Source organism: Aristolochia californica, unplaced genomic scaffold (assembly GCF_029961685.1).
Source record: "Aristolochia californica isolate CCGP_79_NKW_82.1479 unplaced genomic scaffold, dmAriCali1.0.hap1 SCAF_1, whole genome shotgun sequence".
NCBI classification, from domain to species: domain Eukaryota; kingdom Viridiplantae; phylum Streptophyta; class Magnoliopsida; order Piperales; family Aristolochiaceae; genus Aristolochia; species Aristolochia californica.
The window spans coordinates 4,733,654-4,744,750 of record NW_027181770.1 but is presented as its reverse complement, the minus strand read 5'-3'; the positions used below and the strand labels follow the sequence as shown (position 1 = coordinate 4,744,750).

The 11,097-nt window shown below is 38.8% G+C and overlaps 1 protein-coding gene across 2 annotated transcripts; it reads right to left on the bottom strand.

The window, feature by feature from the left end:
* Nucleotides 1–491: 491 nt before the first annotated feature.
* LOC137958571 (protein NRT1/ PTR FAMILY 4.2-like) lies at nt 492–5,826 on the bottom strand. 2 transcript variants are annotated; one of them, XM_068805646.1, is made up of 6 exons: nt 5,768–5,826; nt 3,849–3,951; nt 3,509–3,726; nt 1,712–2,116; nt 1,539–1,627; nt 492–1,442 (listed from the first exon to the last, which is right to left on the bottom strand). In XM_068805646.1, the coding sequence occupies exons 2-6, from the start codon at nt 3,940–3,942 to the stop codon at nt 692–694; spliced, it is 1,557 nt and encodes a 518-aa protein (XP_068661747.1). In that variant the 5' UTR covers nt 3,943–3,951; nt 5,768–5,826; the 3' UTR covers nt 492–691. The 2 variants fall into 2 exon arrangements, with proteins under 2 accessions (XP_068661747.1, XP_068661741.1); XM_068805640.1 differs by lacking the exon at nt 5,768–5,826 and adding an exon at nt 4,446–4,509.
* Between the last annotated feature and the right edge of the window lie 5,271 nt (nt 5,827–11,097).

Sequence of the window (11,097 nt, the reverse complement as noted above, 5' to 3'; positions counted from 1 at the left end):
TTTGTGGCAATCTGGATGCCATGGAGGAGAGGAGTGCTTGAGTTCTTACAAGCAGAGAATTGCTAAAACCGATGGGCGATGGCGGCCAGCATACCAATAAAATTCAGTTTGAAGATTTTGGTGAACTCGGTATCAGTCCAGTAGTTGAAGTTGTGGGAAGAGAGAGTTAATTAATAACCTTTATAATCCGGTTTATTGGACTTCCAACGGGTGTTTTATGGATAATCAAAGGGAACTTCGAGAATTTGCAAATCATCTCCCAGTTACCCATCTTTTCATTAGATTGATCTTGTATTCTCTCTTTTCTCTTGATTAAGGATCCAAATTTTCTTGATTTAGGCTTTTTTTATGTTGATATTGGTTTGCTTAATCAACTCAATCAAGAGGTTTTTCTCTTGATTTTTGTCAAACAATGCCAATCAACATTCCCACATTAGGTTAGAATGGGATTATAGGAAATTCAACTGGAGTTCATCATATAGTTCCCCACTGTTGTCAAAGTCATTAAACTTCCTTCACATTCTAATGTGTAGAAGGTAACAATCTTGAGTAATACCAGAGACTTCTGACCTCATTTACATCAGCCAAATCTTATTAGGAAGATCAAGGATCAACAAAGACAACAAAGAAGCCACAGGGTTATTTCTATCTTGTATTCAAGCCTGAAGAGTCATCATAATCCAAAACTGCTCTAACCTCTATACCATTTTACCCAGTACATGTAATTGAAGAAGTTTAGTAAATTAAGCACAGCGAGAAGTGTGTAAAAGAGCTCCAGCCGGCTCTCGTTCAAATTCTCCTCCCCCAACCACCGGTGCTTCCCAAACCGCCCGCTGGCAGCGTTGGCAATTGTAACCAGTAAAGAGCTGAGGAAGTAGCCCATGGCGGTAGAACACCATGAGAGCGCTGTGCAAACGCTTCTCATACTGTGAGGCGCCTCCGTGTAGAAGAACTCCAGCATGCCTGCCAACGTGAACATGTCGGAGACCCCGAGTAGAAGGTACTGCCACCCTAGCCACAGCACACTGAGCTCCACCGACTCTTGGGCAGCCCCGCGTCGCTTGGCCTCCACAACTGCGGCAGCTGCCATTGATGCCGATGCAAGGATGAGGCCAATACCAACCCGGGTAAGCGGCTGGACTGCAGCCTCCTTGTGCAGGAACTTTCTGACCAAGACGAGGATAACTCTGTCGTAGAGTGGGACAGCGATGAGCATGACAACAAGTGGGATCGCTATGAGTGAGGCAGGGGGGATTTTCCACCCACCGGAAAGGGTTCGATCCATGGCAAGGCCTTGTTGCACGGAGAAGGTCATGAGTTGGGCGAGGCAACAGTTCATCATAATGGTGCTTGCGAATATGGGAAGGAGACATAGGAAAGTCCTTGTTTCCTCCACCTCGCTCTCGCTAATCCCATCCCTCACCAAAGCTTTGTCCAAAAACCTGCATCACAGCTACAACTTCGGTTCTGAGTTTGGGATTCGAGACATGAGTTGTTTCTGTAGTGCCAAAGGAAAGAAATTAGGATTAAAATCTTGCCTGAACCGAGACTTAGACTTCCCTCCCAAGAAATTTACATTTACTTCTGGCGGTGAAGCCTTCCTGTTCTTAACTGAGTACACCAACACCTACACAGACCATAAGGGGTATGTCAGGTGTAAACTAATCAGTACATTAGTTGAAGTTGTGGAAAGAGCGAGTTAATTAATAACCTTTACAATCCGGGTTATTGGACTCCCAACAGGTGTTTTATGCCTGTACAGAGGGAGGCCGGCACCGAAGATGGTAAGGCCGAGGGATAAGGCGATGGCCGAGATCCCAAAACCCCATTTCCAGCCCACGTTGTCCTGGACCCAGACCACTATAGTGACGGCTAGCATGCCTCCACAACAGAGGCAGAAGAAGAACCAATTAAAGAATGTCGACACGAGCCGTTGGTTCGAGTGGTCAAGCTGGTCTGCCCCGTGCGCCGGCAAAGAAGCCTTGACGCCACCCACTCCAATGGCCATGGCGTAGAGTCCAGCATAAAGCATCGTTGCCTGAGAAGATGACGGCCCTTTTCCTTGGACCGGCCGGAGCCTTTCGTAATGTGCTTGAATAGTTAACATGACAAGTCCCTGGTGAAAGAAAGTGAATAACGAACATACTTACAGTAGCTTGTTCCTCCAAGAATAAGGAGATTTTCATTTACTTGGAAATCGTCTTAAACGATAGACAATTCAGCGAAGTTAAAAATCCATTTTACAAAAACAGCAACAATTCAGAACACGCACCATCTTTACATCAGCTAATCAAGGAGAAACATCTTACCAAAATCTTAAGGATTTTCAAGATAGCATCACTTCCAATCAGCTTTCAATATGGAATCTAGAGCCAAAAGCAATCCTTCTTTCCTTGGGAAATTCTTGTTCCCACATTTCTTTCAATCCTACTTTTCCTGAAACTGCTCTATGACACGAGCATTCTTATTCTCTCTTTTTCATCCTCTTTAGTGTATTTAACCTCCATTACAGCACTCTTTTTAGTGAAACTTTCTTATACTACCTGTGTTATGGCATGACAAATGGAGCCAGTTCTCTCCTCTCATAATCTTAATCAACACGTTAATGGCTCAAACCAATCTCCCCTTCGTTTCCTCTCCTATAATATTTCTATTCAAATCCCTGAAGTTCAAACATGAGAGAGGTGCGAATGTGTGATAGTCTCCTTACCAATTGGGTCCAAGTAACCATGCTGGAAAAAAACCTCAAACATGTCTTTGCTGTTAAGTTTTTTTTTTAAACATTTGAATATATGAGCACAAGAGAGGAGCAAAAGGTTTATATGCTTCAACACTATCCCCTATCTTGGTTGTGTGTGAGACACACATGCACGCAGGTGTACAAGGTCTAGCACATGATCATGCTTGCTACAAACATACACATGTACACTTGTATATGCACATTGGCGTTGCATGTCACACATATGGGTCTAAGTAAATACATTTTTTTACAAATCGATCAAAATGATCCGACTATTGTGTGGATATGGATTATAACTGTCGAGTCGAACCATCATATGGAGGGTTATTGAACTAAATGATCAAATCGAGCGATTATTAATATGAACTATCAAATCATACAATTACTGATACTAACCATTAGATCAAGTAGCTACATATTTGAGTGGTTAGATCAAGAGACACATACTTTTGATTATGTATGAGAACTTCATCTTTAGAAACAACTTCAATAGTTGTCAAAAGGTGAGGATATGGCCATTTCAAATAACATTAACAAGTTCAAGTAACATATATCTTAACAAGCTCATGTAAGGAGTAGAACAAAGTTCTTAAGATTAGAATATACACCGGAGTTATGGTATCTACTTTCTACCCAAAAAAAAAAAAAAAAGAGGAAATGTATCAGATATATAAGGCATGTCTGCCGAAGCTACGTGCAGACTTTTCTGGTCATCGATATAAATGCTTCAAAAAGAATTGAAGAAGGTGGAGGAGAGAGGAAGCTTACAGTGAGTTCGATAAGACCAAATAGGATCACGGTGGAGAACCTGGTGAAGAAAGTGTCAGAAACGAAACCCCCAAACAAGGACAGGAGGAACGAAGTGCCCATGTAGTTGGTAAGCAGGTTGGCGGATCGGACCAGAGAGTAGTGCATGAATGAATGGAAGTATGTCACCAGGTTTGAGGCGTTTGAAATGAAAACCATATTCTCCAATACCTCCACCACTGCGGTTACAAAACCAGAGAGTCTCAGGCTTCAAGCTTTTTTTGTCCAGGGCTTTAACGGCGAATTACATGAGTAAAGTTGCGGTAAGAGCAAAGGATTAAGATAGTTGATGAAGGCTTACGGCAAACAATGGTGGCACCCACCACTCCTCGTTGCTTTGCTGCGGTCACTTTCTTTCCTTTCCAATCCACATACCCGTCCCTCTCGATGTCCATTTCTTGTGCCTGGACTCCAGTGAGAAGACAAATTGATATGAACAATGAATTCAGTAAAATAATAGAAAAGTCAGATACTGATCATCAACAAAACTGCCACAAGTTTTCCAATCACATTAAGAGTTAAAATAACCTCCCCCATCCTAAAACGAGCAAAAGATGGGTTAATTACAGCGTGAAAATCTAATTTTAAGCTGCACGATCATTAAATCCCAGAACATTTATAAATAACTTTGAAGACCACATGCTTCAATGCTTAATGCCTGAATCCTCTTAAGCAATTAAAAATCTATCAACCCCACGAAACGATGAGAGAGCATGCGAAAAACAGATCAAAATTCTATATGATCGGAATCGAAAGACTGGAGCATGTAATCATCCCCATTTTTTTTTAACGATCATTCATCCAATTATCTGGGGTGGGTGTCTCTCGTCTCTGAATAGGCACTATCATCTAAATGAATATCAGAAGAGAGTGGGAGATATTTCCCTTTTTAACTCACCATGCAATACAGATTGCAGAAGACTCTTGACGCACTGCTTGAAGCTGCTTCAGTTACAAAGGCAGAGGAATTGAAGAAGACGATTCTGAGACAGAGGGAAGGTTTGGCTATATATATACACACACACACCTCCTGACGCTGCCACAGGTGCGAACAAACGACACTTGTGAATGAGTAGATGAGAAGAGGTTTAATCTCATTGATGAGACCATACCATCTAGAAATAGTACCACTTTCGCCTTGTCAGGGGAGAGAAGAAACTGAAACGTTATACTTATCCTGAACAGGGAGAAACACCACTCTGAAAAGGCAAATGGATTCTCTGAGTGGGCAATCGATGTGCATGCAATTTGCGCGTGCCATTCAATAGTTTTTGTTGTCTAGCATTTGCTCTCCTCTGCTATCTGTAATTGATTAAATGCTTCTGTTTTTACTGATTCTGCTGTTAAACGTAAATGCAGATGTTGTCTTCACCGTTTCTACTTACGTTATATTCTTCCGTTTAAGGGTGTTTTAATGGCTCTCATGGACCCAGTTCGGAAAGTATATCTGGACGAGGATTCCTTCAATCTCCCTTGGCCGGACAACAGATTTTGTTACCGAAATCTCCGCAAGAGAAAGAACAAACACTTCAGACTTCAGCCTCAAGAGAAAAGATACTGTTGTTGGACTATTGGGTCTACGAGGGGACCGGTTCAGTCGATTTTCAGCCAAATAACTACTTCCTTTTATCTGTTTTTTTTCCTTGAAATAACTTTATTGTCACCTGGATTTTACGCCTTGAGCTGAGTTTCAATATGAAACGGAATCATGGTCACTCCGCTTTTGAGTTGCAACTTAGCCCGAGATTTAATATGGACCCTTCAATATTAATGTAAGAAACGGCTCTAATTCTGTCTCATGCTGATGAGAGGCCGTACAGAAAGCAGGGGATTTTATGTAGAAACTCTTACTCTGTGATCTTATATAAAAGCTTAAACACGCGAATTGACTCAGAATAGTAAAAGAGAGAAGAAAAGAGAAAGACAGACTTCCTGGAGCTTTCTTTTCCTTTCCTCTCCCTTGCTTTAAAATTTGTTCTTATCTCTACACTCAAACATGTTCTGTTTATGTTTTGCCAAGTCTCGTTGGTGTCCATGATTTTTAAGAATCCACCAAAATGTACAATTTGTGAGAAACTCATGTTCATTCTTCTTAAGCAATTCTAAAACTATACGATGTTCTGTCTTTAAAGAAACTCCTACCTCCTGCACTACATGCAGTTAAAAGCCTGCTACAAATAGGAATTACATACCAGAGAAGAGTTCCATCTTCGACCATACCTTGTCAGTCCTAATGCTGCTTCATCTCGAGAACAACTAGCTAGATCTCTGCGTTCTGCTATATTAATTCATGAAGAAGTAATGAATGGAGGAACGAAGAGCTAGGTATTCATACCAACCGCGGGGATAACTTCTGAACAGTAGAAAAGAAATGGATGGTAAAAGCAAGAGGCATCAAGTTCCACTGTCATCAACCATCGGCGGAGACGGAAAAGCAAAACCGTAAAGGCTAAAAACACCAGTCCGCAAAGCAAGATTGCTTTTCGTTTGGTAGACAAGAACACGAGAACCTTTATTACCAAATCAAAGTGGTGAGTCCGAAAGGCATCAATTCTAGTGTATGTTTGCGACCGTGTTTTAGTATTTCCGCTTTTTCTTTATCTGGGTCTCGTCGTATGCAAGTACATGTCTTCTTAGTGGATCAGCAAAACATGCTTTTTTTTCTCTGAAGAATCGAGCCGTCGCTGCTCGTCCCTCTATTCCCGTTTCTGCTTTGGTAGAAATGCACCAAGCAAAATTCTTCTTTTGCAGAGCCATGATGTTCAGAAAGGTTTGGCTGATTGAAGGCTTTACTGAAAGTTTTTCATGGGGCCATCAACTTGCAGGCAACATGAAGCTTGTAAGCTTCTTTTTATTATGTGCTCGTGATCAAGAGACGAAACTTTTTCTTTGGGTTCGTGGGTAGAAAATGATTAACGATTTTCTCACCAAATGTCTGATACTACCTGCGTAAGGACAGGTTTGAGCCGCCATTTTATTAGGCGCCTCTTTTCACACCTGGGAGATTTATGCAGCACAAGGGTTTCCCTGTGAACACTATATAAAACCCCGTTCGCCATTACTTAAAATTCTTAACTGTCTCGGAGAGTTTCTCTCGGTGTCTTTGAAACAAGTATGAAGAAGATCAATGAAAATCATTTATATTCAATAAGTAATAGATGAATGACCTAATATTGGAAACTAAGACACCCATCAAATTATTGGTGGTGTTGGAAGTCATGATCTATGCCCATGTGAAGTTTTATTTACAATAGAAAATTTATGTCATATTACATTTCCTAGTTCAGTTAAAATTGTCTTGTAATTGGTTGCTTAAAGCCCAAAGGAGTAGTGGGTTATTTAACAACCAAAAGAAAAACATCTAGGTTCAGTCTATGTAGGCTCTAGTTGTTGTCCCACATGGAATGGAGCAAAATTTGCCCCAAAGTGCAGTATGTAAGCATGCAAGAGAGCACAATTGTGCTTTGTAGATAAAGTCTCTCTCTTCTCCTTTCTTTTTTGTCTTTCCTTTCTTTGTTCTTTCTTTCTGTTGTTGCTTTAATCAACTACACTGTAAGATTTAGGATCCCATGATAGCACCGTAGATATTCAGCACTAGTGAGAGAAGAAGAATGAGAGGAAGAAGAGTGGAGTACGAGAGGAGAGTGTCTGAAGATGAGAAGAGGTTTGAGAGAGGGAGGAGGATTTAGGTTAAAGTCTTATCCTCAATTATATTTATAATAAGAAGAATAGTTATAATTACATCATTACCATTTACCCTAAGAAAATATGAAAATGGGCAAAAAATTAAAGGAAAATTACATCTTGCCACTATACTACAATCTTATCTTCTAACACTCCCCCTCAAAAAGAAGGAGAGAAAACATCATAGATATCTAGCTTACAGCATATAGTGGTATGAATCATATATGTGACTGGTTTCGTAAGACTGCTTGTCACTTGTCCTTGAGATGAAATATCAACTTAAAATTTCTCCCATATACAATGGTAATCTACATCAATATATTCCATGTACTCTGCTTCTGCACTAGATCTCACAACAATATTTTATTTTTTGCTTCTCTATGTTACCAAGTTACCTCTAACTAAAATACAATATCTAGAAGTGGATTTCCTGTCGTCAAGTGATCTAGCACAATTTGCATTCTTCCTCTTTGAATGCTAGACTTGACCTCATACGTTTCTATTATGTACACATGGCTAGTGCTGCATAAGGGAAGGCAAGCCACCATCCCAAAAGAAAGAATCTTTTCGCACAATAGAAGGTATAGTGTAAAACCAAAACCTCCTATTGGGTCGGGTTCATGGGGAACCCAATCTGACGCAACCCAAAAATTACGGGGTTGGGGTTCTATTTCCACCCCACAGGGTGGGGATGGGGTTGGAAATAAAACCTCGCCAGGTTTTGAGTCAGAAACAATTTCCCCAAATGCAACCCATGGGGTCTTATAAGTGTAATAACTCTCTTTAGGGGGTTAGTGCCCTTTGTAAGTGTCGGGGAAAGTTAGAGGGATATTGTAAGTATTTTCCCTAGTGAAGTGTAAGTGAAAGTGAATCGCTTGTTTGTGTTAGTGTGTGCAATGGAAAGTGCAGTATAAAGTTTTTGTTTTTGTTAGTGTGCACTTTATAGTACTTGTTTGTGTCAGTGTGGGCAATGGAAAGTGCGGTGTAAAGTGTAGAGAAATTATTTCTTAAATAAAATATTTTGATATATCTGATTTTCAGAAAATTAAATTAATATTAGTTAATAAATAAAATATATAAAATATAATAATTAAACAAATGCTTACTTTTATACTATTAAAATTGTAATCAAATTTTAATTTTGTAATATCTAAATATGAAATAATTAATAAAAATTATATTATAAAATATTTATTAACTTAATATATATTAGTAAAATTAAAATAATATTAATTTATTAACATAAATTATAAAAAATATTTACACAAATACTTAGTTTTATAATATCCAAAAACTTAATAAAATTATTATATTAAAAGTGTTTAAATTCTCACTCTTAAAGTGTTTACACAAATATTTATGCTCTTATATTTTGTTAAATTCATTACCCAGTGTATTACGCAAACATCGTAATAATAAAAATAAAAATAATACAAATATAACTCAATCACCTATTTAATATAAAAAAAACTACAACTGTACATACAAAATACAACACAAAAAATATTTAATGGCATTAAAACATAATAGTCAATAATTTTGCCACATCTGAATTGTTAATACATCTCGAAAATATAATGCTCTGGTAGATTGCACTACAAACTCCCTTTGAGTACTTATTTGAGTGTCCACTTCATCCTCAAAATCATCTCCACTATCACTGTCTTCATTTTCTTTTGCTTTGTTATCTTCACAATGTTCTCCACCAAAATCATCTTCTTCATCTTCAAATAAATCCCTGTAATCTTCCATGCGTATATAATTATGCAATATACAATAAACAATCACAACTTTTACCTGGACATCAAAATCTAAGGGAGAAACATCTTTTAATATCTTGAAACGAGCTTTGAAAGCCCCAAATATATGCTCAAAGCAGGATATTGAAGTTATAACCCCATTTAAGGTTGCTACTGTCATGAGTAAAAATGGTATTGTTGTCTAAAATGGTAAGCAACAAAATAAAACCCTATAAACACACAAAGAAAGAACTCAAACACTTCTGGAGTCGAATTAGGAACTCTCATTTCTTTGTTAGGATTGCAAAAGTTGATGATGAACATGAGTCCAAAAGAAATTTGGCTGAATCTTCTCCATCTCTTTCTGAGATAGGAAAAGAGAAGTCTAATACTAGCAATGTCGGAAATAGAAGTTTTTCACACAGGGATTCCCGTTTCAATACAGTTATTGATAGAGGAAGTTTTGATGCAAGTGTTGCTTCTGCTGGGTATGGGTGTTGTTCATGACTTTCTTGTGGTTGTGGAATTGGAATTACTTAGTATAGTGTGTCCAGACCTAGACTCATAGTTCATAGCTATGATATAAGTTCAAAAATAATGTAGATGGGCACTCTAGAAAAAAATTATAGGAATGTAATTCTGACCTCCTTAGAATAACTACATTTTCATCTTATATTTTCTTCCTTCTTCAGTGATTTGCTTCCTGAGCTTTGAGTTGAATTGGGATCATAACACCAAAGACCAAATTAGTACAAAGAGTCTAGATGATCACTACTAGGTGATCATAGCTTTGTAAGTTTTCTTCCTACTAGGTGATCACAGGAAACCCCATTATGTACTAGATGATCAACAAGATCATTAACTTATTTGGTTTAATACACAAACACACTAGAAATAAGCATGTTGGATAATCTCCAACATCACTGTCGGAAACAGTGGTCAGATACAGGTCTGTAAGTTCTGTAAGTTCCAATACATTACCCGACATTCACCTTTGAAATTTGAGGACTCATGGCATCCATCCCTTCATCTCACAATCCAGAGAAAGAAATTTTGTGAAATTGGACTAAATGTGACATAAAATGAAGGTATAGGCTAGGAACGATTCCGAACTTACAGAACTACCAAAATTTATGTCGAATAGAACAAGAGGGGATGTAGAAGCAGAGGAACGATTCTGAAAATGGAGCCGAAACAACAAAAAGGATAAACCTTCGATTTCTAGGAAGAAACCCTAGTTTTTTTTAATCGAGTCGGAGAGGTTATAGAGGGGGGAGAGAAGTCACCGAAGGTCGTCAGTGTTGGGGATGATGAGAAAAAGAAATATTCAATGAGCGTCGGGGAGAGGTTGTAGAGGGGGCGATTGAAATCACCGAAGGTCGCGAGCGAGAGAGGAGCCAATAAAAATTTTCTCCAAACTTTCGTTTGATAACCCTCCCAACGGCCCGATGTAATTGACATAGGAAAAGTGAATTCAAAGCTCGACCCGAGTGAATTCACTTTCCCTCGGGTTATACTTAAAAATGGGGGAAAAGTGAATTATATTTGTAATTTACTTTCTCTCCCAATTTACCAAGGGCACTAACAAGTTTTAGTACATTGTACCGAGCATAAGTGAAATACAGAGGGCACTAATAAGGGATATAAATTACATTGAATTTAATAAACTTTAAAGTACCTTTTAACTTTAATAGGGGTATTTAAGGAAAATACATTTATGCGGACAAATTTAACACTTTTTTGGTCGTTTATACCCTGTATTGTAAAGGTAATGATTCAGATTGAATTTCTTTTTACAAGGAATTAACAATTTTATGTTTGGGTACCTTCTGCCTTTCCCAATTTTCTTTCCTATCGTCTCGTGTCTCAGCAGTCGCTTAAACCGGATCCAGCCAGCTGTCGACCCGTCGTCGTCCACTAGTCTGTCGGCGCCAGCACAAAAAAATCGAATCGTCCATGTCCACCCTTAATCGAGATGATAGGGGACACCGTGTCTCCATTTTCCATCTTCCTGGACTCGGGTACTTCGAGTCTGAGTCAGAAGACCATAGTTCGTCCGGGTCGCGAGTCAACGGCCGAGTCAGCGAATCATGGTTTTGAGTTTGTACTCCATGTGGCTAAGGAAAT

Bases quoted from the DNA above. Each gene is read 5' to 3' on its own strand.
- LOC137958571 (XM_068805640.1), bottom strand. The intron at 1,628-1,711 runs GTTATTAATTAA...TGGTCTGTGTAG, and splicing joins CAATAACCCGGATTGTAAAG to GTGTTGGTGTACTCAGTTAA. The intron at 1,443-1,538 runs GCAAGATTTTAA...GCTGTGATGCAG, and splicing joins AAGTCTAAGTCTCGGTTCAG to GTTTTTGGACAAAGCTTTGG.